This window comes from Leucoraja erinacea, chromosome 27 (assembly GCF_028641065.1).
Source record: "Leucoraja erinacea ecotype New England chromosome 27, Leri_hhj_1, whole genome shotgun sequence".
Taxonomy (NCBI): domain Eukaryota; kingdom Metazoa; phylum Chordata; class Chondrichthyes; order Rajiformes; family Rajidae; genus Leucoraja; species Leucoraja erinaceus.
Window position 1 is genome coordinate 17,499,953 of NC_073403.1, and position 27,827 is coordinate 17,527,779.

Here is a 27,827-nt window from a genome sequence, read left to right on the forward strand (position 1 = left end):
CACGTATAATGGAGCTTGTTCATGAGAGACACACATTCCTGTAGTTATTTCAAGTTCTAGAAAAAGTACTGCACTTTCAATGTTTTTCTACAATATGTTTTCATGTGCAAATATTCCAATTTAAAGTATTTCCATGTGTCCATGTAATTTGCTTTCAATAAAAAAGACGCCACATTTTTCAAAATTCTGTATGTTATGAATGGCAGATGACCAAGACTCCAGTGCCACTCGGTTAATTACTGCTCTTTGAAGGGTTTTGGCAGATATCGTTGGCTCTAATTTTTTGCTGCTACTGAATTACAAAAAATGAAGAATTGTGTGCACTATATTTATTAGGTCTATCATGTGCAAGCTTGCTGGAAGGAAATATATCGGCCTAATGTAATTTCTTGAGTAAAAGGTGTAGGAGGAAGTAGGAAGTAAGTCAGCATCTGTGGAAGGAATGGACAGACATTTTTACGTTTGGACCGTTTTTCATATAATTTCTAGCTTGTCAGCTGTAATGTTGAAGGGCCGAATGGCCTACTCCTGCACCTAATTTCTAATTTCTATGTTGTGGATTATGGCACCTCATGTACACATCTCTGCAAACGTATTGAGAAAGATAGATTCACAATTTAAGTAAAAATGTTTTACTGCCACTGAAGTAATTCTGCAATGTAGGCAAGTCTAACTCATCTCATTTGAACTACAATTTGCAATTGATGTCCGGATGTGAATGAGTTGGGAGACTGAACTACAAATAATTGTTGGCTTATTCACTGAAATATATAAATATGAAGTTTGCATCTAGCATCTGCAACAAAAAAAAACTTCTCTACAACTTACTTGCTGCACATCGCCTATTGATTATAAAGACCCATAATGAGACAGTGGATGTAAAGAACAAAGAACAAATAGTACAGCACAGGAACGAGCCCTGCGGCCCACAATCTCTATGGTGAACATGTCAAGTTAAGATGATGTCATCTGCATACCCATGATCCATATCCCTCCATTCTCTGCATATCCATGTGCTTATCCAAAAGCCTCTTAAACACCACATATGGACCATTTTGAGACCTACAACCTTGCACAGAACTCACAATCTAATGAGCACCAGGACTTTTTACCCTCCTGTACACTTCTGAGACTTTGAACTACATTCAGATGCACCTGAAAATGCTGGAGGGAGATACTGCTAATCATTTCAGCAATATCCTCCAAGTGATTCAATTTTCACAGCTGGTTTATAGTCACCGATTCCTTTTGGGTAAGGACACCTATTGTGATGTCATGGGTTTTGGCAGGTCAGGTTATAAATGACTATATTGTAGCACAGTGTGTCCATCAGTAAATACAACAACTGGGTGATGTAATAATGACAGTGTCCACAGCAACGACTTCAGACAAATGTGAATCGGTATCTGCGATGGGGGTTTTATGACCTCTGACTTTCACTGGTCACCTTTTGTACGGGATGATTAGATAAACAGACACCATGGCTGGTGCAGGCTGAGTTCCGTCAAATTCTACAAAATTAGGAAGCGGTCAGTAAATTTAGGCACAAGTTTTAAATTGCTGAATATCTAGAAGCATCAGTTAAATATTACACAGTACTAGTTTTGCTTTCAGTAATCTGTTTTTCTTAAAAGAAATAAGTGAATTATGTACAATCAGCTATTGTTTCTGAGACTGGATACTTGTGCACTTTCAGATATGTACTACATGCTATTTAAACTGCCCATAAAACCACATAAGCACTATGTTTGCTCAAAGAGGGTTTTGAGCAAAAACTGTACTTGGGTATTTCTCTTTGACTGTTTTGCATCTTTACTGTATGCTTTATAGCATATTATCAACTTTCATCTTGGTGTTTGGCTCTTCATATAGTAACTGCCCATTACTTTGTTCTTTCTTTACAATTACTTGAATCATATTTGTTACGCTACTTTGCAGATACTGGTCCTGCAAATGTGTACGATTTGACATTGTACCTTGCTTGGGGAATTTGAAAAGACTATGTGTGATATTGAAAAGTTAATATTTTATTTATTTATTGTTTGCGAGCAGTTTAAGCCTTTGTGACTAAGAGTATGTGACATGGGGCATGCCATTGATTGATGCAATATTTATGCAAGACATTATTGATTATAGAATTATAATAACACACAGGGAAGACAGTCATCCCACGTTGGTTCTTGCTGGACTAATCTCTTTGCCCTGCTTTTCTCCTTTCGCCTCGTAAGGTATTTTCTGTCAAGTTTCAATTGAACATTTTTTTTTTTAAAGAGCTTATTGACTCAGTTTTAGCTAACCTTGCTGTGGGCAACTTCTAGAGCACAACCACTTCAAATATATAAAATCAATTCCTTTCACTCCCCCCCCCTCCCCATCCCAGCACCTTACCAGTAATACCTTTTGTATGTCAGTTTTGATCTGTGTGTGTCCTACTGCCATTTCTCGATTTACCTTCTCTAAACCCATCATGTTATTGTACACCTGTCAAACCTCCTAATCGTGTTTAATCCAAGAACAAACGTCTTCACTGAAATCTTTCATACTGGGAATCATGCGGTCTTTTGTCCATCTTCTCTGGCACCCACATATCCTTACTATGTGTGGTGACCAGAAATTGATGCAGACCTCCAATTATAGTTTAACCATTGTTTTTTATAAATGTTTGACATAAGCTCCTGTGAGGCAAAGAATTACCAACAATGTACTAACTATTCTCTCAACATGTTAGGTTAGGTTAGGTTAGGTAAGGGGGAGGTGCAGCGAGACCTGGGTGTCCTTGTACTGAAGTCACTGAAAGTTGGCTTACAGGTACAGCAGGCAGTGAAGAAAGCTAATGGAATGTTGTCCTTCATAACAAGAGGATTTCAGTATAGGAGTAAAGAGGTTCTTCTGCAGTTGTATAGGGCACTGGTGAGACCACATCTAGAGTATTGTGTACAGTTTTGGTCTAATTTGAGGAAGGACATCCTTGTGATTGAGGCAGTGCAGCATAGGTTCACGAGATTGATCCCTGGGATGGCGGGACTGTCATATGAGAAAAGATTGAAAAGACTAGGCTTGTATTCACTGGCGTTTAGAAAGATGAGGGGGGATCTTATAGAAATATAAAATGATAAAAGGACTGGACAAGTTAGATGCAGGAAAAATGTTCCCAATGTTGGGCAAGTCCAGAACCAGGGGCCACCATAGTCTTAGAATAAAGGGGAGGTCATTTAAGGCTGAGGTGAGAAAAAACGATTTCACCCAGAGAGTTGTGAATTTATGGAATTCCCTGCCACAGAGGGCAGTGGAAGCCAAGCCACTGGATGGATTTAAGAGAGAGTTAGGTAGAGCTCTAGGGGCTAGTGGAGTCAAGGGATATGGGGAGAAGGCAGGCACGGGTTATTGATAGGGGACGATGTTCACAATGAATGGCGGTGCTGACTCGAAGGGCCGAATGGCCTCCCCCTGCACCTATTTTCTATGTTTCTATGTTCCTGTCATCTTCAAAGACTTCATATATACAGGCCACTGCACACTATTTAGAAATGTGCAAGATAGTCTCTATTTGCTCTCTTTGTTCTTTCTGCCAAGATATATCTAGCATTCTGCTGCCTATTACTTTTTTTTCTGCTTACAGTTTGTCACACCTCCATAAATGGTGTCATCTGCCAATACACCCTATCCAGATAAATCTATATTGGAAAAACAAGGACAAGAAATTGAAAGGTACCCAAGCTAAAACATTTGGTGCACAAGGGGCCAACTATTTATTTGAGGGCTTGCACTCTCCAATGCTGTTGATCACACATCTATCATTTTATTATGAGCAGTTAAGGGATAGTAATTGTTTGAATGTGTCTTGCCTATTGTGGGCAGCACATACAAGGCTATTTTCAATATTTGGCTCTAAATCATTTGGTGAGGTTAGTTTTTGGTCAGTATCAAAGTTGGGGTATTGAATCAATCTGGTGCTTGAATCATTCAGCAAGGTATCAAAAGTGGGTACAAAATAGTTATGGGAAGAATGTGGCTCTATACTATGGGAAAAGTAATTTGACCTCTTCCCTGAGTACAAGTGGTCGCTGCTACATTTTGCGTGGTTTCTCAGGGGTTGTAGGATTCCCAAAGACAAATGTAACCATAATTTCCTCCTGCGGTACCTTCATATGAGGTTCATATGAGAGTCCAAAGATAGACAAAGATGAAATGGATTTCTCTTTTTGAACATCAAGCTGATTTACAACCAATTTTAAAAGATTATGACGTGTCAAATGTGATTGATCCCTACTCTGACAGACTGCATTGTCCTCTTTTTTTGAATCACTAAGCCAAAACAAAGGTGCTTACGTGGTTACAGATGATCATTTTTGATACCTGACACCTATATCACACAGATGACCATGATGTTGAAGTAAAACCATCCTGGTTTCATGGTGTCATTGTGCAAACCTGACCTCACCTTTGCCTGGATTGCTTGGGAGATGCCTTTCAGAAGGACTTAGAAATGTGTTGTGGGTTCTGACCTCCAAAACCTGCCAACAACCTTTGCTTAGTAATGCAAGAAACTGTAGATGCTATAACTTAGAACAAAACACAGTGCTGGAGGAACTCAACAGGTCAGATAGTGTCAAGGAAGTTGAGTGGGTTATATTTAAGAGACATTTGGACATACATTGATGGGATAGGTTTGGAGGATTATTAGCCAAGTGTAAGTTGGTAGGACTAGTGTAAATGGGACACGTTGGTCGGGGTGGGCAAGTTGTGCGGACGGGCCTGTTTCCACGCTGTATGATTCTGATCTGTGGAGGGAATGGGCAGATGATTTTTCAGGTCAGGACCCCTTTCAGTCTGATAAGGCCTGATCTGAGTTGCTCCAGCACTTGTTTTTTTTTCAATAATGCTTGCTTAAGCAATGCTAACAGATGATGGGTTAATGTTGGGCACCCTTTTCTGTCAGTGATTAGGAAACGAATAATCATGTTCTTATTTGATTTCAATTACTATAAATGAGACACCACTAAATCAACATTAAAAACTAGTGCATTCAACATGACAAAAATACACACAAATGACAACGACACATTTACATTCTGTTAGTACCATGTGCCTCCATGTGTTCTGCTACATCCTCTAGTGACTGGTTGATGACTGGTGCCTTGTTTAGGGAAGTTACTATAGATGGCCATGGATGACGATTATGGATCAGCTCTGGGTCTTAGAAAATCCACTTAATCAATGAACCACATTTTCTGAACAAGTATCGACAGATGACTGGCTGAGATATGCAACCGTTCAGAAATGCTTGCAATAAGCAGGGATGGAATTGTACATGCTTTTGCTGTTACTGTCATTCACAGTATCCCCAAATCCATATTTTCCACCTGGGTAGCAATTCAGTGGACTAAGAAACATGTTGGAGGATAGGTCATCAGAGTGCCATAATTTTGAATACTGAGAGTGGATGACAACAGTCTGACCCTCTAGAACAATTAGATTCCAGGGCCACTGCTTTTGGTTCAATGGAAGAAAAGACATTAGCAGATCAGATGCAACACAATTTGCACCATGATACTGTTGTTCGCCACTTTGAAGGAAATGCTGTTTAAAAAAAAGTGCACAAATAAGCTTAGGTCGACTGATTTCTCAGGTAATAATTTTAAAATTACTATATCAAAGAAGAATAGTTTACTGCTCTTTACTACGTGCAATCAGGAGTCAATCAAATTGCCATATGCACTGGCAACAGAACAATACAACTCTTACTTGCTGCAGTTTAACAGGGTTATTAATACAACATACAATAATCAATGCAATAATTACTTCTACATAGTGCAAAACCAAAGCCTGAAGTACAACGAAAAGCAAAGTCCAAACATTATAGTTGCGTAAGTAGTGGTTAATGTGTTGTTCATAAGTTATAGGAGCTGAATTAGACCATTCGGCCCATCAAGTCTACTCTGCCATTCAATCATAGCTGATCTATCTTTCCCTCTCAACCCCATTCTCCTGCCTTCTCCCCATAACCTCTGACACCGTACTAATCAAGAAAGTGTTCTAGATCGTGACGGTTGCTGGGAAGAACCTGTTTTTAACCCAGATGTCGTGGCTCTCGTGCTCCTGTACCTTCTTCCGGACGGAGCAGTGAGATGAGAGTGTGGCCAGGGCAGTGTGGGCCTTTGATATTTGGCACAGGATATATTTTAAAAAATCAAAACAACTTTGGAGACACAACGAACTACAGATACTGGCATCTTGACCACAATGCGAAATGCTGGAAGAACTCAGTGGGTCAAGCATCTGTGGAGGGAATGGACAGACAATGTTTTGTGTGAGGACCCTTCTGCAGACTCTGAAGGAGGGTCTCAACCTGAAATGTCAAAAACCCTTGAATTCCTCTGCACTGGAGTCCCTCAACTTTGGTATAGCTTTAACAAATAAATAGCATTCCTGGAAATGATTATATTTATTTTTCATGCCAGAGGGAAGTCTATGAATCTGCAAAAGACAATACTGCCATGGCAGAAAGATCAGCTGCAAAATCAGCCTCCCAGGAAGAGACATCGAGCAGGACAAGCAGTTGGCCAAGAAGGTAGAATATTTGTATTCATTTTCTTCTGTCTAGAGATCCATTTATAAAACGTTTAATATATGAATGTGTCAATCAGGCACATCTGGTTTATGCCATACGAGTGGAATGTCTTAGAAAGAAAGAGGTCAGACCAGTAAGATCTTAGAAGTTGTTCACTTATAAGTTACATTAATTACTTCAAGTCTGAATCCAATATTCCCGTAACATAATTCAAATAATAAATATATTTTCCTGGCACTTCAGATTTGTGTCCTTTGTAAAGTTAGAACAGTATATTTTTTTATTATGTAAGGTGGATCCTCCTTCAATCGCAGACATCAAGTGTTTTTCTCTACTTGAGTAGATGGTATTCACCATATGCTATATGATGAGCAATCATAAGTAAATGTTACGATTGTCTTAACAATTTTGCCACATGTCATGTACAGAAGATATTTTCTCCTGAATAGGTTTCTCGTGACCAGACATTTATTGCACATTTTGCTCTATGTTTAGTGTAATTAATAGTGTACTATTCTGTGAGATGGACTATCACAGTATTGTACTGTTATTTCTTGAACTGTTTGATCAGGTAACTCATTTCTTATAGTTCGAAGAAGGGCAGACACCAGAACACAATGCAAAGACGTTCTTCATCTAATCAGATTGCTTCTCAGAAAAGAGGCACAGGCAGGAATCAGGGAACATATAACCAAAAGCTTCAGGTAGGATTTACTTCAACCACTTAAAGCAAATTGACTTGTAAATTGCCCCTCCAGACGAAATATCGTACATTTTGTTTTGCTCGGCAGACCTTCATCAGGATCTTTGGTACATGAGAAATAAGGATATCTTGTGGAAAGAATAAATAAAATCATTTTAAATACTACAGGTTTACAAATCAATTTGTGCTTGTATTGGATGGAATTTAGAGATTTCTACCAGATCCTATTTTGAAGTGGATTATATTTATTGCTTTATCTGATTTTTTATGGGTGTTATAATCCAGGGGCATGATTTGCTCTGGGCATTTCTAGACATATGCATTTGATATTTTTCAAAGATGGTGAATACACGAGAATGATAGCTCATTGGAGATTTTATTGGAGTTTGAGTCGAAATGCGACCCTCTATTGGTTTAGGTTTAGATTTATTATTGTCACATTTTTCTATGTTTCTATGTACAAGGAGCAGTGAAAAACCTTACTTTGCATGCTACCTAAACAGATCGGATATACCTTACATAAATGCAATTAAATCTAACCCATGGACGATAGGTAGTGAAAAGTGAAAGATGTTTAATATTTATGACATTACATGAAAACAGCCTGTTGCTGCACTTTATTGGATAGCATTAGTAAATTATCCTTGAAAGCGTCCAGATTATTGAATAAATCCAGTGGTTCTCTAATTTCTCAGGGAGGGCGTACCTAGGGTATTTCTGCATGGCCTGAAATACTTATTCCATTATAAACACAGACATGGCTGGAAATACTCAGTACACATTGAGGAAGCATACGTGGGGAGAGAAACGGGGTTAATATCCTGATATAGTGGTGGCCAGAGGATCTGGGGTGACGGAGGAACTGAAGGAAAAGCACTTTAGGCAGGAAATGGTGTTGGATAGACTGATGGGACTGAAGGCTGATAAATCCCCAGGGCCTGATTGTCTGCATCCCAGGGTACTTAAGGAAGTGGCTCTAGAAATCGTGGATGCATTGGTGATAATTTTCCAATGTTCTATAGACTCAGGTTCAGTTCCTGTGGATTGGAGGGTAGCTAATCTTATCCCACTTTTTAAGAAAGGCAGGAGAGAGAAAACAGAATTATAGACCAGTTAGCCTGACATCGGTGGTGGGGTAGATGCTGGAGTCAATTATAAAAGATGAAATAGCCACACATTTGGATAGCAGTAACAGGATCGGTCCGAGTCAGCATGGATTTACGAAGGGGAAATCATGCTTGTCTAATCTTCTGGAATATTTTGAGGTTGTAACTAGGAAAATGGACAAGGGAGAGTCAGTGGATGTAGTGTACCTGGACTTTCAGAAAGCATTTGATAAGGTCCCACATAGGACATTAGTGGGCAAAATTAGGCCACATGGTATTGGGGTAGAGTGCTGACATGGTTAGAAAATTGGTAGGGAGCAGGAAACAAAGAATAGGGATTAACCGGTCCCTTTCATAATGGCAGGCAGTGACTAATGGGGTACCGCAAGGCTCGGTGCTGGGACCACAGTTATTTACAATATACATCAAGGATTTGGATGAAGGGATTCAAAGTAATATTGGCAAGTTTGCAGATGACACAAAACTTGGTGGCAGTGTGAACTGTGAGGAGGATGCTATGAGAATGCAGGGTGATTTGGACAGGTTGGGGGAGTGGGCAGATGCATGGCAGATGAAGTTGAATGTGGATAAATGTGAGGTTATCCACTTTGGTAACAAAAACAGGAAGGCAGATTACTATCTAAATGGCATCAAGTTGGGAAAAGGGGAAGTACAACTGGATCTGGGGGTACTTGTTCATCAGTCTATGAAAGTAAGCATGCAGGTACAGCAGGCAGTGAAGAAAGCAAATGGCATGTTGGCCTTTATAACGAGGAGTCTTTATAACGAGGAGTCGGGTATTGGAGCAAAGAGGTCCTTCTGCAGTTGTATAGAGCCCTAGTGAGACCACACATGGAGCATTGTGTGCAGTTTTGGTCCCCTAATTTGAGGAAGGACATTCTTGCTATTGAGGGAGTGCAGCGTAGGTTTACAAGGTTAATTCCCGGGATGGTGGGACCGTCATATGCTGAGAGAATGGAGCAGCTGAGCTTGTACACTCTGGAGTTTAGAAGGATGAGAGGGAATCTTATTGAAACATATAAGATAGTTAAGGGTTTGGACACGCAAGAGTCAGGGAACATGTTCCCGATGTTGGGGGAGTCCAGAACCAGGGGCCACAGTTTAAGAATAAGGGCTAAGTGGAATTCTCTGCCTCATAGGGCGGTGGAGGCCAGTTCTCTGGATACTTTCAAGAGAGAGCTAGATAAGGCTCTTAAAGATAGCGGAGTCAGGGGATATGGGGAGAAGGGCAGGAACGGGGTACTGATTGGGGATGATCAGCCATGATCACATTGAATGGCGGTGCTAGCTCAACCCCAGCTATTTACAATATATATGAATGATCTGGATGAGGGAATTGAAGGCAATATCTCCAAGTTTGCGGATGACACTAAGCTGGGGGGCAGTGTTAGCTGTGAGGAGGATGCTAGGAGACTGCAAGGTGACTTGGATAGGCTGGGTGAGTGGGCAAATGTTTGGCAGATGCAGTATAATGTGGATAAATGTGAGGTTATCCATTTTTGGTGGCAAAAAAAACTGGGAAAGCAGACTATTATCTAAATGGTGGCCGATTGGGGAAAGGGGAGATGCAGCGAGGGACCTGGGTGTCATGGTAACCCAGGCATTGAAGGTGGCCTACTCCTGCGCCTATTGTCTATTGTCTATATAATATCCCAGGACATTAAAATGTTTGAGATGAAGCCAGTTTTGTGGTGCGGGAACAGGAAGGAAGGTTGGAGGGAAGCAAAGAGACTGCCTGCAATAGGGTGGAAACCATGAGAGAGTGAGTGACACAAGCAGTTATGGTGTCAGTTGAAAGAGAGTGGTCAAAGTTTTGTTGGTGTTATAAAGAAGATATTCAGGAAATCTGAAGTACCAGCAAAGGAGAGAGGAACAGAATTGAATGCTTCTATCTCTTTCCCAAAGCAGGACAGCTCTGGCAGCCCTATTGCTTCAACCTGCTCTTGCCCCACCAAAGTTATTTCTTCCTGTCTTCCTATCATTCAGTATCTCCACTATATAACAGATCTTTCCTTTATTCTCCCTTCTCTGACCTACTTTCTCTGAAGATTAAAACTTATTACATTTCCTTGTTTGAATGAAAGGTGATCGACCTATCTCTGATTCTCTATGTACTAACGCTGTTGGCTGCTGAGTTACTAAAGCTTTACTTGTTTTAATGTCAGATTTCCAGCATCTGAGGTATTTTGGACATCACCTTCTTAATCTGGCTAGTAAATCATGGCAGGAAAACATGGAAGAAGCTTTCAAAAGTGGGCAAAAATATTTCTGTGGCAATGCCTCAGATTGTTTTATGAAGAATAAAGGCAATTTGACATGTTGATTCTCATTTGTTATTTACGTTTGGATTTTAATAGGATGATGCAAGAGCCCGTCAAACCATTGAAAGGGACAATATCTGCTTATTGGAAAGGATTGCTAGAGTAATGAACCCGCCAGGAGGTGCACTTGTTTCGAGTGCTTATAGTTTGAGAAGGTAGGATGTAATTTGCCAGTAGCAGTACTTGGTTAGTTTGGTTTAATTTAGATTAGTTTAGAGATCCAGCATGAAAACCAGCCCACTGGGTCCACACTAGTGTTCTATGTTAGATGTTTATTTAGATGGTATTTTCAATTAGATGTTAAAAGTCTGCAGATAATATCTAACCAGTTGAATATTTTGAAAATTCACTGTTTTCAGTGTTTCCAACTTCTGGTTTTAAATTTCTCGAGGGTGTGCTTGCTGAGAGTAATTAGATAAGTATTATTGCTGAAAAAATATTTTATTTTGCAACAGATGATTGTACAGCACATGAACAGGCCCTTCAGGCACAATGTCTGTGCCAACCATAATGTCAAGATAAACCAATCTATCTGCTTGCATGTGATTCAGATATTTCCATTCCCTGCATATACATAGGACGATCTAAAAGCCTCTTAGAAAATAGAAACATAGAAGAAATTAGGTGCAGGAGTAGGCCATTCGGCCCTTCGAGCCTGCACCGCCATTCAATATGATCATGGCTGATCATCCAACTCAGTATCCCGTACCTGCCTTCTCTCCATACCCCCTGATCCCCTTAGCCACAAGGGCCACATCTAACTCCCTCTTAAATATAGCCAATGAACTGGCCTCAACTACCCTCTGTGGCAGAGAGTTCCAGAGATTCACCACTCTCTGTGTGAAAAAAGTTCTTCTCATCTCGGTTTTTAAAGGAATTTCCCCCTTATCCTTAAGCTGTGAGCCCCCTTGTCCTGGACTTCCCTAACATCGGGAACAATCTTCCTGCATCTAGCCTGTCCAACCCCTTAAGAATTTTGTAAGTTTCTATAAGATCCCCTCTCAATCTCCTAAATTACTTAAACACCACTATCGTATCTGGTTCCACCACCACCCCTGGCAGCATGCTCCAGGCACCCGCCACTCTCTGTGTAAAAATAAATCCTGCCCTGAATAACTCCTTTAAACTTTCATCCTCACATCTTAAAGATATGCCTTCTGGTCTTTGATATTTTCATGGAGTTTGCATGTTCTCTCTGTGGATCTGTCAATGGAATGTGAACCAGAATGAATAATTCAGGTGAATGACTTCTCCATTGCCCCAGAACCTACACCTTTTCAGGAACTCTAGTCTCACAGAGTTCAACGAGCATGAATGAATGTGGGTAAATGCTATACTCTCCTCAAGAATTGCAGTCCTTCACTATGTTAGCATTGATGAGGACATGGATAGATAACCTATCACTTGCCAGGATTTTTTCTCTCCCCCCCACCTCACTCTTTCCCAGCTTTCTCCCCCCTACTACAATCAGTCTGAAAAGCATCCACTCAAAATGTCACCTATCCAAGTCCACCAGAGATGCTGCCTGACCTTCTGCCCACCGAGCAATCACCTTGTACAGTAGCACTATCCAACACACTAGTGACAATTTACAATTTTTACCGAATACAATTATCCTACAAACCTATGTTTTTGGAGTAGGGAAGGAAACCGGAGCACCCGGAGAAAACCTGGGCAGTCACAGGAGAACGTACAAACTGTATCCAGACAGCACCCAAAGTCGGGATCACACTCGGGTCTCTGGCGCAGTAAGGCAGCAACTCTCTCGCTGCGCCACCATGCTGCCCCTTGCTCAGGAGCACGTCAGCAATCTGTATGCATTAAAACAGAGCGCATCCTATTCAATTTAGCCTATAACTCTAAGGGAAGATCATACCCTCATTGGTGACTTGTTTTTGGATCAGGCTTTTCTTTTGTGGGAGACACAAAATGCTGGAGTAACTCAGCGGGACAGGCAGCATCTCTGGATAAAAGGAATGGGTGACATTTCGGGTCATGCATTTTTCAGGCTTTTCTTTTGTGGTGTTGGTCAAAGGCCCAAAGTGTGCTGATCCAACTTCCAGACTTCAACACACCTACACCAACTGAGATGCTAAGTAAAAGATGTGGCACTCATTGAATTGGCCTCAGTGAAATACTTTCAGCTTTGCTCAATGTTTATTTGTATATTCAATTGACTGGTTGTGCTGGTAGTAAACTAAACTTCTTTTGAGGTTTCCTGGCAGAGAATCCTAAACTCAGAATGCAGACTAATACAGATATTAAGTACACTTCTTTTAATTTGGTTGTTTGTATAACTTTAAAGGACAACAAAATGTGATCGTGAAGAAATGAAACTGAAGAAGCAGGTAGGATGTGCATAATTTAATATTCTGACTCTTATACTCCAAAGCAATGAAGGCAAGGATGCTAAATGCCTTCTTTACCACTCTTAACTACTTATGTTGCTGCTTTCAGGGAGTTTAGGGAGGATAGCTCAGGGTAGGAAATTATTTGGTGTGTCAGTTTCTAATTCCATTTGTCAAATACACAATTGTTATTTGCTCCACTTATGATTGTAGCAACGTGAGTACGAACGTTTACACATTGAAAATGAAAACCTTGCAATGCTGGAGAAATTGGCGACGATAATGGCTCCTCAACCAGGCGGACCTAGCTGGAATGACTATAAGAAAAGCAAGTAGGTCGTTTGGTTTGTGTTTAAGATACTTTTATTAGATCTTGTACTTTTTATTTTTCATTACCAGGAACTGGGGGGGGGGTCACTGGGATGGCCAGCAAGTGGGGGTGAGCTGCTTTCTTGAACTGTTGCGGTCCTTCTGGCGAAAGTAGCTGTAAGCATTTTTTCCATCTATTTTTAACTGTACTTAGTCGTGAAAACCGGTGTTATTCATGAACTCACCAGAATTCGAGAACCTCTACATCAATCAGTCTGCCACGATGATTGTCAGTATTGTACCATTACCTCAGCATAAAGAATTCAAGAATTATCCAGATCTCTGATCTCTCATCCATATTGGTGCTCACATCTAATTATCAAGTTCTCAGGCAATCCTATTTCTTATTTGAATGACAATTTTGTTCTAAATTGATCAGATTGCTTTAGCTTGCATTCCCTTGAGCAATAAAATCACAGACCCCTGAGGATAGTCCTGCATCTGGCATTCTACCCCAGTTACTTGCTTTTACTGAAAATGTTATCCTTTACAACCATCTGAGTGATGCACCAGCTATTCTACTGCCCACAGGGTCTAGAATTGTATTGCTCATCTAAGGTTAAATGTAGACACAAGAAGCAACCGATGACGAGATCCTGAGCTAAACACAAAAAACGCTGGGGGAACACAGCAGGCAGTATCTGTGGAGGGAATGAACAGATGATGTTTCGAGTCAGGACCTTATAAAATCAGTCACTGCACCGTTGTGAACTAGGGAATTGTAATCTGAAGAAGTCTGTACATAAGATATCATTGTGTGCCACTAATTGGGATGTAATTATTTGGCATGATGGAAGAATAGAAGACCAAGGTAATGTAAACTACACTGCATGTAGACTAATTTATTGAATGATAAACAATTATTCTATGTTATCTGTGTATATTGTATTTACAGGCCTGTCAGACTGCTGCAAGTAATAATTTATTGTACCATTGTCATTACATGTGACATTTAAACAGTCTTGACACTTGACCCTTGAAATCACGCTGCAGTAACTTCCAACTTTCTTTTACATTGATTCTTCTTTTTACTCTTGACTTTTCTTCCAATCCATTGGTTACGTGCAACAGTTCTACCTACCTCCTGTGAAAATGGAGGGTTGTATTCCTGATAATATCTGAGCGAATATATCTCCTGAAGTTGAAGGAAATCCATGCCCTCCCTATCCTTGTTCCATGATCAGAAAGCAAATGGAAAGATGGTTGGTGTGGAATACTGTATGCTGCTGGTCTTGTACAATACATTTGTTTATTGTCCAAGTTGCGGGAAACCATAAACACTGGAAACCTGAGCAAAAAACAAAACTGTTGAAGGAACTTAGTCACGCTGCGGTAACTTCCAACTGTGGAGGGAATTGGACAGATAATATTTTGGGTTGGGATCCTTCTTCAGATTGATCAGTCTGGAATTCCCACCCTCGTCTGAGTTGATGAGCTGATCAGTCTGAAGAAGGGTCATAAGAAATTTGACATCATGCAGGAAAATATTAACACAAAGGGTGATGGGTGTATGTGATAAAGTTTGTGTATCAACTCTTTCATATGGAATGAGCTGCCAGAGGAGGTAGTTGAGATAGTATTGCAACATTTAAGAAACAGTTAGACAGGTACATGGATAGGACCAGTTTAGAGGGATATGGGTCAAGCGCAGGCAGGTGGAACACATATAGATGGGACACGTTGGCTGGTGTGGGCAAGTTGGCCCAAAAGACCTGTTTCCACGTTGTAAAACTTTATGACTCTATTTAGCCTGCTTGATTCTCTCAACCAGCTGTGTACATTGGCTACAAAGTGTACTATCTACAGTCGCTCATTAAGGTCACTACACCCAGCAACTCCCAAATCTATGACCACAACCATGAAGGTCAACACATGCATGGGAACATCACTACTTGCAGGTTCCCTTCCAAGTCACACATCCTGAATTGGAAATGTATTGTCTTTATCATTGCTGGGTCTAGATGCTGGAACTTTTGACCTTGCTGTGCTGTGGGTGTTACTTCACCAGAAGACTGCAGCAACTCAAGAAAGTGGCAGCTCACCTCCATATTCTCAAATAAATTTAGGAAACAACGGTAAATGCTGACCGCACACTTTCCAAAAATGAATAATGAGAAAAGAAACGTTATAAAAAACATTTTTATTTGAGAGATTGACTAATACCACACAAAGGTGTTTTCACGAGAGATGTTCTGGGTTTATCAGTCTTTTTTATAATATTGACAAATGGATTTCACTTCAGAGCATTAATCATTTCAACAATCAGAGCACTAATAATTCCAAAAGCTTTTAGGGACTTGGAGGCAAATTTGTGGTATTCCCGTGAATGTTGCAAGTCATGTGAATGGCCAGGGCTTAGAAGTTCCAACAAATAGTTAACAAGAAAGAGTCATCAGCTTTTCAGTCATCTTGTTCAGCTCATAGCAAGGAGGTTAACAGAGGGATCCAAATCATCCAGGAGTTTCAGTCAAGATTCGTTACTTGGTAAAATGGCTGATTAATGGCACCCAATATTAATCCATCATTCCAATAGCGTGACTCTCCAGCCCAGCAATTCTGGTCTATTATTTATTGCCCAAGTTTGATGCATAATTTTGTTATATATTTCCCCCCTCGCATAAATGAAAAGATAAATTATGTTATTGAATAAAATATAGCTATATATTAATGACATTTACTAATGTATATAGAATTATGTTCTTCATCTTTGTTGAAAAAAAATCAAAATAATTTCCTTCAAGAAAACAGCTATAACCTACGCTGTTACGTCAGTAATGGAACTGTTTGACTGAATATCTGATTTCTTTCAGATGGAGCGGTAAACCAGCACAGGACAAGCTGCCGCTGATTTCACAGGAGCCCAGAAGTGTGATGTCCAGAAAGCAAATCCCAAAGGAACAGAAGGTGAACAGGCAACTGATAACTTCCACCTTTCTAGGGCCAAGAGTTTATGTGGAATTTTCATGGTTTTAAACCATTTGTGTGTAGGTACTGGAAATATAGATTATTTTTTATTAGCAATGTTACAAAATTTTGGGATTTAAAAAATCAAGTCTGCAATTTACCTCATTAGATAAAGCATAAAAAGAAGTTTAATTTGACCTAATTCACTTTCATATCTTCAGTATTAAAAAAGTTATGGCCATTTTCATACTCGGAAATTAGCATCTTGTTCCCTATTGATTTTCTATTGACTTAACACAAAAGCTATGATCGAGGACAGTCTAAAGCCCATAACATTATTAAAAATTAAGAGAACTGAAAAAAATGTTCAGTTATTATACCTGTAGATTGAAGCATTCTGAACCAAATATTAAACAATCTTACTTGGATGACCGGAAATTAAAGCATATAATTAGTTAGTTACCCAATTGTAGCTAATTCCAAAATTCAATTACTAGATCTAAACATCTATCCATTTCTTAAGGAAAGATTAACATTTTTAAATAGCCTAAGTGTCCAAAGAACATTCACACAATAATTCACAATAAAACATGATTTTTAAATCTCATTGACATTAATTTATAGGCCAAATGGAAGGGATTTAGTGTTCAATTGCTGTAAATTAATAGCCATTTAAATCAGCTTGCTAGTGGGATTCTGTGGAACGCGCTGGTTTAGAACGCTGCCATTGCGGTGAATTTGTACCCCATGTCGGCATGAAAGATACTGCGGGATTGAATGGGCCCCCAAGTTAGCTACTCGCAACATAAAATTTTGTATAAAGGGATCTTAAGAAGCACTTTTTAATGTAAAAATAAACAACCTACCTTGCCTTGGCCCCTACATGAGATCCATCCCGTTGTCGGGGTTCGCAGCTTTAGAGGATGATTTTTAATCTACTATAACAATTAATTAACCCAATTTAGTTTAAAAATACCTGCAGCGAACGAATTTCGCAGCGATTTTTCGTCAGCAACTAAGTAGGCTGAACAACATCGATTTCAACAGCCTAGAGAAAATCGCGTTTTAAACCCGCCCCCCTCTTCCAGGCGCCAAAGTCGCGCACACGGGCAGCGACAGAATTCCAGCGCCGCTGAAGGTAAGTTTTGCAACATACCTATTGTTATGTAGCCAAAATATCTAGTAGTTTCAAAGAAACAATGACAAACCTTCTCATCGTAAACATTTTGGCCGATTGCCGTATTATTCAGTGCTCCCAATGTCATTGCCATTCATGTAACATTGAATTTAATTGAATTGAAAGATGTGGCATAGAAACCGAGGCCCTTTCATCCATCCAGTCTAGTTCGACCATCGATCACCAGTTCACACTAGTTCTATGTTATTACACTTTCTCATCCACTCCCTACACACTAGGGGCAATTTACACAGGCCATTAAACCTACAAGTCTAAATGTCTTTGAGATGTAGGAGGAAACCGGAACATCGGATGAAACCCGCGCAGTCATAGGGAGAACGTGCAAATTCCACAGGAACAACACCCGAAGGCAGAAACGAACACCTTGGTCGCTGGCAATGTGATGCAGCAGCTCTAACAATGGTGGCACATTGGTGCCACTTTGCTGCCATTATATCAATTATTTTTGAATTTTGTTACAGAGATTATAATCTTACTGTATCACCAGAAGCTCCCGGTCTGGGAACCAAGCTGTAGAATGTGCCATTTGACCAGGGCTGCTGCAGTTTGTGATTGGTGATTGATAGGCAGCACTATGGGCATTGGTGATGATTAACAGTCAATCAATATCTGGTTAACACACAATAGTTCTAAAAATCTAACAGAGCATAAGATGTATTTTTATATTTTATTTTTCTCCTTTGTCCTCACAACATGGAATGAGGCCTTGCCTCTCCTGTGTATTCAATGATTATTGGTCCATGGTGCTTTATTGCCACACGTGCAAATGCACAGTGACATTTTTTTTGCATACTGTTCAGTAATATATTACCATACCCAAGTCCAATCTTTTATTAGCAACGTGTACAGAAATAGTCCACCGAGTCTGCATGCAAGATTCACTGGGTTTTAGCGACTCTTTCCAAAGTCCAGTCTGCACTTTAGGCCTAATGGAGCGGAGCTGAGATATTGTAGTTGGGTGGAGTGGTTGAAAACCACAGAAAGATGTGTCCCTGATCAGGGAAAGAAAACTTTGGCCTTCATGATTACAATGCTGTACCTTCACTCCATATGCCAATGTTTGTGCATGGATTTTCATAGGCAAAGAACTTTGCTGAAATTGAAGCAGAAAATATCAACATCCTAGAAAAACTGGCCACAATAATGGCTCCAAAACCTGGTGGTTCCACATGGGGCAACTATGATCTAAAAAGGTAGGGAATGTTGGCCTTTGTGGTGCTCCTGCTAAATTAGTTTGCACTGTGCATGATCTTTAAGTTTTAGAATTTAAAAGAACAAATGCTGGTGTGTTAAAAGAGTGACAACCATCTTGTTATGTATGTTGCTTACTAAAAATGATTTATCTTAATTTAGAAAGTGTTGGAAATTTTAATCTCCGTCATTTGAAATAAATCCAATTTCACCATGATTATCATTTTATCAGCTTTGGAATTGTTTGTATTGTTCCTGCTACGATCGTCCATTCTGTTGCTCTTTGCAAAGCCTAGATGCAAAAAAAAAAAAAATCTGTCCAATTACTCCCTTCAGACCCTAGGCACACACTTATATCCTTATATCTGTACAAATGTATTTTAAAAGTCATAATTATATCTGCTTCTATAGCTTCCTCTGATAGCCCATTCTAGACACAGACTAGCTAGCATCAGAGTGAAAAGGTTGTCCCGGAGGTCTTTCTTAGATTACTCCCCTTTCACCTTCAGCCTACGGCCTCTAGTTTTAGAATCCTCTACCTTGGGTAAAAGACTGTGAACCTGCATATTATCCAAGCCCCTCATGATCTTGTACCTCTCAATAAGGTCACTCTTCAGCCACCTACAAGAAAAACGTCTCAGTCTATGCAATCTCTCTCTATAACTCAAGCCCTCAAGCAAAGGTGATATAAAATAAATAATTCTTCCCTAAACTTTTCCTGTTATTTGACATAGTAAATTACAATTGCAAAAGTTGTGCCTAAATGATAAAGGCGGCAATTCAAAAGACATTTCAAAGAATCATAAGAATCCACAAAGCATTTAATATGATAATTTACATATTCAACATTGCAGAAATATGCCAAACAGGAAATTTATCAAAACGTTTACTCACCAGGGAACAGAGATAGTTTGCTCAGGTAAAGGATATTTGCTCTTACATAATTCACAAGTCTCCAGCGAAAACATTTTAGATACAGCATAAAATTTGTACTTTTGGAATTTATGCAAGAAATAAATGAAAAAAATGTAACAAGGGAACAGGTTCAAGGATCTGACGTTGAGCAGAAAAAGGCTCACTCGTCTCTGTTTAGTTACAAATCAGATTTATTGGGTATGTTTTACAGGAGCACACCTCCCTCTCTCACTGCCTCCGTCCACGGCACTGATCGCGACTCAGCCCGTCGGTGAACCCCTCTCGTACATTAACTACTTTGCTAGCTTGCCTTTATACAGGCAGAAATCAGTCATTGAGATAACCATGGCAAGTCCTGGCCGATAGCGCCGCTCCCAATTTTCAAACTACAACCAATATTCAGGGGACTGCATCCGAGCGAGCCCCCCACCCCCCCCTCCTGTCAGCCGCAGTCTTGGCGCGTAAAGCAATACTCACAATGCAACTGGCTTGGCACGCAAAGCGCTGTCGGGTGCAGCGCTATGGAGTTTAAATATAGCACTATCGGCCACCGCGTTATGGGCTTTAAATATAGCGCTACCGGCCACAGCGCTATGGGGCACGGACTGTTCGGGCAAAATTCTCGTATTACAACCAACAAATACAAATTCCAAAAGAAACAACACATTTTGTCAAGTTTTATTTTTAGTCTCTATGAAAGGTCATGATGGCCATCGCTCACTGCTTTAAAAGAGCTTGACCTGTGTAAAAGGGGACAGAATAATGGGATATGGACTTGCAGAGAGGCATCACTACCGCAAACTGTGATGATATCACTGGAGGTGTAGGCAAGTGAGTGATTGAGCTATGGTTGTAGATATCAGAGCACTGCATTGAGTTGGTAAGGAGGGTGGAAGAGAAAACAAGGCCAGTGTTGTGTTTCTGTGAATTTGTGGGTGGGAGGAGAGTAAAATCAATTAAAAAAAAGATGGGTGATTACCTGTGATGATCTGGGTAGTGAATAGCATCAGAGGCCTACTCCTTCAATTGGTTGAAAGAGATGTGGCTGCACAGCGACACAGCGACACAGCAGTAGAACTGCAGCTTTGCTGCGCCAGAGACTCAGATTTGATCATGATCATGTCTGTCTGTGAGGCGTTTGTATGTTCTCAATGTGACCGCTTAGGTTTTCTCTGGGTGCTCCAATTTCCTCCCACACCACAAAGACATGCCAACGTAGTTTAATTGGTTTCTGTAAATTGCCCCTAGCGTGTAGGATGCGAAAGTGGGATAACATGGAACTAACGTTTAGAAATGTCAACCCAAAATGTTTTTGTTTATTTGAGTATAGAGCAAAATATAGAACGTCAGGACTACCACTTTGGTGGCAGCAGGAGATGGAATAATGACATTTATTGGTAAATTTATGCAACGATGATCTGTTACTGGAACCATTTGAGGATCTGCCTTTACAAAAATAGCTCTCCTTCATATTTAGTTGTTGCTTCAAGATGTGCAAAGTAGTTATGGTTCTAATTGGGAAAAAAAGTCAGAAGTGGAATAGAATAGAATAGAATATGTTTATTGTCATTGCACAAAACTGAGCAACGAAATTCCATTTGCTTCTCCTCCGTTAAAAGAAATACAACACGACACCAATGCACATATGTACAGTTAATAGTAGAATATAAATACATTTTTAAAAGAGATTAAAAGAATTTAGCGGTATTCCTCGAAGTTACTTCTTGCTTCCCAGTGTTCACTATTGGAGTTAAGCTCTTTTATCGCACAATGGTAGAAACTATTTTTTAGTCTACCAGTGCGAGCCTGCAGAGACCTGAATCACCTCACGGAGGATAGCAGAGTAAAAAGGTGGTTGGCAGGGTGGGATGTGTCCTTCTTGATATTTACGGCCCTGCGCAAGCATCGGGCCTTGTATATTTCATCCAAGGAGGGCAGGTTAGCGTTTGTAATGCGCTGCGCAGTTTTATAATTCCCTGCAGAGCCCTCCTCTCAGCCACAGTACAGCTGGCAAACCACACCAGGATTCCATAGGTGAGGATACTTTCCACGGCGCATCGATAGAAGGACAGCAGCAGCGGCTGTGAGACGTTAGCTCTCCGTAGAGACCTTAGGAAATACAGCCGCTGATGAGACCTCTTCACAAGAGTGACGGTGTTCATTTGCCATTTGAGGTCCTGGGATATGTTTATTCCCAGGAACTTAAAGTCATTGACTCGCTCCACCATGTCTCCTTTGATGTATAATCTTATGGAGTGGATATTCTATTCAAATGTTCTTCATTAAGTGAAATAAATTATTGATATCTGAATAATTTGTTGGATGGAACTATTTCTATTGGGAAATATTTTATAATGTTTAGATAATTTATTTTTGATATTGCAGTTTAATGATTTTTTCCCATATGTGCAGAATTGATTATAATTAATTTAAAAAGCTGTAAAATATAAGGTATTTAATCATTAGCAAATGAAACTAGAAACTTTCTGGTAAAGAACAATGTGTTGGCCATTTCTCTGAGGTAACTTCAATTTAGGAAAAAGAGTTCCCAATCAGTGGTCTGTTTTCTTTATTCCTTGTAGGTACATCATTGAAACATATGCCTTTACGGCATAACGGAGTGACTAATTTCAGTATTTTTATTGTTAACTGAAGGTCATTTCTATTCTAGTTTGAGTACGCCTAAATATGTTTCCAAGATGCCCAAAATTTCAGCAAGTAAGGGTGCAATAAGTCAGACCAACAACCGCACAAAGGAGATTAAACTCAAGGTAAGGAAGCCCCCGTTGCAAACTGAAACAAATGTTTAATTGTTGCAATTAATGCAATTCATATCTGAGTCGTGAATGTGGTATTGCAGTACCAAACACAGTCCCCTCTATTTGGTGTTTACCCTGTCACAGTAAATAATTAACGTGGATTTTCATGCTAATGTTTTGAACATAGCCTGCTTCTTTTTCACGAGATCTTCCTGTCTTTCCAATATCATGTTCCCTGATTCCCTGATCAGTAGTCAAGAGAACTCAGTCAAGAGTGTTTAATTGTAATATGAACCAGCAAAGGATCAATTAAATGCTTACTTGCTGCAGCTTAACAGACTCATTAATGCCATGGATGAATTTATAATAATAAATAATACAATAGATTAATAATAGCAATACTAGGTAACCATAATAGTGCAACATCGAAGTCAGTCGTGCATCAGGAGGATGAGGGGGGATCTTATAGAGGTGTACAAAATCATGGGAAGAATAGATCGGGTAGATGCACAAGTCTTTAACCCAGAGTAGGGGAATCGAGGACCAGAGGACATAGGTTCAAGGTGAAGGGGAAAATATTTAATAGGAATCCGTGGGGTCACTTTTTCGCACAAAGGGTGGTGGGTGTATGGAACAAGCTGCCAGAGGAGATAGTTGAAGCTGGGGTAGACACAAAATGCTGTTACTCAGCGGGTGTGGCAGCTTCTATGGAGAGAAGGAATTGGTGACGTTTCGGGTCGAGACCCTTCAATTCCATCGTTTAAGAAACAGTTGGACAGGTACATGGATAGGACAGGTTTTGAGGGATATGGACCAAGCGCAGGGAAGTGGGACTAGTTTTTAGATTAGAGATACAGCGCAGGAAAGAGGCCCTTTCGGCCCACTGGGTCCACGCTGACCAGCTATCCCCGCACATTAACACCATTATCTACCCACTATGGACAATTTTTGCAGTTAGAGAGCCAATTAACCTACATACCTGTACGTCTTTGGAGTTAGGGAGGAAACCGAAGATCTCGGAGAAAACCTACGCAGGTCACGGGGAGAACGTACAAACTCCGTACAGACAGCACCTGTAAACGGGATCAAACACAGGTTTCCAGCACTGCAACTCTACCGCTATGCCACCATGACCGATGGGACAGTGTTGGCCGGTGTGGGCAAGTTGGGCCGAAGGGCCTGTTTCCACACTGCATCAATCTATGACTATAACCAAAGACACAGTTCATAAGTGATAGGACCAGAATTAGGCCATTCAGACCATCAGGTCTACTCCACCATTCAATCATTGCTGATCTATCTTTCCATCTTAGCTCCATTCTCCTGCCTTCTCCCCATAACCCCTGACATCCATACTAATCAAGAATCTATCTCTGCCTTAAAAATATCCACTGACTTGACCTTCACAGCCTTCTGTGGCAATGAGTTCCACAGATTCACCATCGTCTGACTAAATAATTTTTTTCTCATCTCCTTCCCAAAGGAACGTCCTTTAATTCTGAGGCAATGACCTCTGATTCTAGACTCTCCCACTAGTGGAGACACCCTCTCCACGTCCACTCTATCTGGGCCTTTCATTAGTCCATAGAAGATTGTAGTTGGCGATGAATGGGCTAATTATTTTATAGAAATTTCCACATGAATATTCACTTACTGACTGAAGAGTGTTTATTTTCACAGGAGGTTCCGGTGGGGCGAAATAGCATTGAAGTGGCTAATCTTGTCATGCTAGAACGACTAGCTAAGATAATGGCTCCGCCACCGGGTGGTCTCAGTTGGAAGGACTTTGAGAAAAAAAAGTAGGATGTTGTTTTATATTTTGTGAATTTGTATCCAATTAATGGAAATATACACAATATATGTTCAATTCACTAGTAGTTTGAAAGTTTAAGTAGTTTTATTAAGAAAATCGATTTACTGCCATATAATGTGCAGTTTCAATTCATTCATATATGTGATCTGGCTGTAATATTAGCCAGCATTTATTCACCATTCTCAAGTAGGCAGGACTAAGCCATGCTAAGAAATATATATATATTTTTTAAGTGATTATGACCATTATACTTTGTCAAACCACAATACTTCACTCTTTCTCCGCAGAAACAAATTCTGAGCAACTACACTTTTTTACTCGTTTTTCTCTTGTTATAGAAACATAGAAACATTAGGTGCAGGAGTAGGCCATTCGGCCCTTCGAGCCTGCACCGCCATTCAATATGATCATGGCTGATCATCCAACTCAGTATCCCGTACCTGCCTTCTTTCCATACCCCCTGATCCCCTTAGCCACAAGGGCCACATCTAACTCCCTCTTAAATATAGCCATTGAACTGGCCTCAACTACCCTCTGTGGCAGAGAGTTCCAGAGATTCACCACTCTCTGTGTTAAAAAAGTTCTTCTCATCTCGGTTTTAAAGGATTTCCCCCTTATCCTTAAGCTGTGACCCCTTGTCCTGGACTTCCCCAACATCAGGAACAATCTTCCTGCATCTAGCCTGTCCAACCCCTTAAGAATTTTGTAAGTTTCTATAAGATCCCCTCTCAATTTCTAAATTCTATGAAGAATTCTATTTTATTGACAGCACTCTGGGTATTTGTGCATTTAGAACTTAATCCTTTTATGGCAACTTAATGTTTTGCATTGTGCCTGATGCATTCAAACACATTAACCAAAAATAAAACCCACTCATTGATGAAGGGGAATAGGTGCACTGAATACACCATGTCTTTCTCCCTGGATTGGGGAGTCAAGAACTAGGGCATAGGTTTATGGTGAACGGGGAAAGATTTCATAGGAATCTGGGGGTCAACATTTTTACAGAGACGTTGATGCATATTTAGAATGCACTGCCATAGGAAGTAGGTGAGGCAGGTGCAATAACAACATTTAAAAGATATTTGGACAGGTAAATGGGGGAAAAAAGGATTAGAAGAATATGAGTCAAACATGGGCAAATTGAACTAGCTTAGATGGGCATCTATGCCGGCATGGACAAGTTGAGATGAAGGGCCTGTTTCATGTTGTATGACTCTAATGAACTCTTTGAACAGAAGCATCCCATTGTATAATTAATCACAGTAAGTCATAAATATTTGTAAAACAAATCTTAAAAATGAAAATATTGCTATTGATCTGGAGTGTGCACTCTTGGCATTATTGATCTGTAAATTAAACTATACAATTCCTTTCTTTTAGGCATGAATCCAACCAAGGATCAACTGAATTCCCAAAGATTTCCAAGAATAAGGGTGGAATGAGAGGACAAAGATATAGCACAAAGGACCAGAATGAGAGCTGGAGGGTAGGGACAGTCTCTTGTAGTTTGTTCAGCTCGCTATATGCGTTTTTTTCTTCCTGTATCTTCTCGGCAGCAGCTTGTTAACTGCGTTTACTCGGGCACGTTCAGTCTCTCAGCCGGTTATTTGGTGCATGTTATGAACCTTGGTGTTGCCTGTTATAAACCAGTAAAACATGCTGTATAACAAGCGTGGTCATATCATGGCTGAGCTTTCTTCTCTCTCCCCCTGATGTACACATTGTAGTGCTAATCAGTGCACAATGCACAGGAGAAAAAAGCGTGTTGGGAATCTCACAGATGTTTTTAGCTAGTGAAGATCTAAGTAAGAGATTAGGCTTCTGTAGGCCATGGAGTTATGCACATGCACCACTGAGTACAATCTTCACTCAAGGGAACATATTAAATGTGTTTACTTTGTTTATTTACATTTAATGCATTTAATCATTTATAAATATTTTTGAGTATATAATTAATTTAACTAGTTCTTCAAAGAAGTATTTTTTCAGCAATTTTTTTTCTATTAGGTTTCAAGGTCAGTTTATTGTCACGTGTACCAATTAAGGTACAGTGAAATTTGAAACAAGACACACAACCACATAAAAGTTAACATAGACATCCATCACAGTAGATTCCACATTCCTCACTGTGATGGACAGCAATGAAATTCAATCTCCTTCCTCTTGTTCTTCCGCGGTCAGGGCGATGAAAGCCCCCACAGCCGACGATCGAAGCCCCCGTCGGGGTGATCGAAACTCTTGCATCAGGGCAGTTAAAACTCTCTCCGCAGCATGGAGCTCCCGAGTCGGCCTCTTCTTACCAGAGACTGCGGGCTTCACAATGTTAAAGTCCACGGGCCCCGCAGTTGGAGCTTCGATCCCTGGCAAAGGGATCGCAAGCTCCGCGACATTAAAGGCCCGCATACTCCTGCGGCTTGGAGCGCCCACCGGTCTCCAGGATAGGCCCCAACACCTCGATGTTAGGCCGCAGTGGGTGACGGAGAGATGATATGGGGGAAAAAATCACAACTCCGTCTGGGTAAGAGATTGAAAAAAAGTTTCTCCCAACCCCCACCCCCCTCATAAAACAAACCAAGGAACACTAAAACATGCTTTTAACGCATACTAAAAATAACAAAAAGAAGAAACGACAGACAGACTGGGCGCGGCCAGCCACTGCTGGTAGTGCCACCCGGTGTTACAATAGTTTTTTTTTAAGTTCCTGAATGTAAGAGGCATCTAAAAGCTTTTGAAATAATCCACAGATTTGATGAAAGGGAAAATTCTGCCCCAGACATTGTAGGGCACAGACATTATGGGTTGAAGGGCCTGTTCCTGTGCTGTTCTTTCAGACGGTCTATGTTTACTCTCTCTGAAAGCCTGCTGGGCAGTGTTTTGGGGTGTGGCCTCCATACTGGGCCTCCTATGACTTGCTGCCAGTTAGACCTTGCTATGCAAAGACCAATGAATCATCATCTTCACACCTGGACCTGGATGTTGCAAAACACACTTGGCTAATAAAATATTACTGTGATTGTGAAAGTCCAAGTAACAACTCCCGCCCCATTGTTTGTCCCCAACTTGATCTGCACTTTACTTGTACAAGTGGGGTTTTCTTATTAACCCAGCCAAATATTGTTTTTCAGGACATCAACCAGAAATTACCCCCCGTCTCCTCAAACAGGAAGAAAACTAGCAACTAAAAGGTCAATGTTAAGGATTTGATAAGAAGCTGAAGTTAATTACCATCTGTTATTTGAAGTGTGCTGTATTGATCATGGTGGCCTCTTTGTGTATGCGGCAATTAAATTACAGTTAATAAAACTGTTCACTGTTGTGATGGAATCTTATTTTACTCTAGGAATGGCTCTGTGTAAATTGAAACTACTTTTTCTTTTTCCTTAAAGTGGGAAGGGAATAACTAGAAAACAGTTATAGAGTCATGCAGCACAGAAACAGCCCTTTCAGCCCAACTTGTCCTTGCCGACTATGCATGTACCTGTCCACGTGTATTTTAAAGGTAGTGATTGTACATGTCTCATCTACGTCCTCTGGCAGCTCATTCTGTAGACCCACAACCTCTGTGAAAATGTTGATTCCCAGGTTGCTATTAAACCTTTCCTTTC

General features: G+C 40.4%; 1 protein-coding gene across 3 annotated transcripts; it reads left to right on the top strand.

The window, feature by feature from the left end:
- Positions 1–1,401: 1,401 nt before the first annotated feature.
- LOC129710305 (uncharacterized) lies at positions 1,402–27,827 on the top strand. Of its 3 annotated transcripts, none has more exons than XM_055657207.1 (13): positions 1,402–1,529; positions 3,620–3,708; positions 6,462–6,571; positions 7,161–7,275; positions 10,759–10,877; positions 13,028–13,070; positions 13,284–13,402; positions 16,250–16,343; positions 18,622–18,734; positions 22,319–22,418; positions 24,087–24,205; positions 25,603–25,708; positions 27,348–27,827. In XM_055657207.1, the coding sequence occupies exons 3-13, from the start codon at positions 6,498–6,500 to the stop codon at positions 27,402–27,404; spliced, it is 1,059 nt and encodes a 352-aa protein (XP_055513182.1). In that variant the 5' UTR covers positions 1,402–1,529; positions 3,620–3,708; positions 6,462–6,497; the 3' UTR covers positions 27,405–27,827. The 3 variants fall into 3 exon arrangements, with proteins under 3 accessions (XP_055513182.1, XP_055513181.1, XP_055513184.1); XM_055657209.1 differs by lacking the exon at positions 1,402–1,529 and adding an exon at positions 2,211–2,228; XM_055657206.1 differs by lacking the exon at positions 3,620–3,708.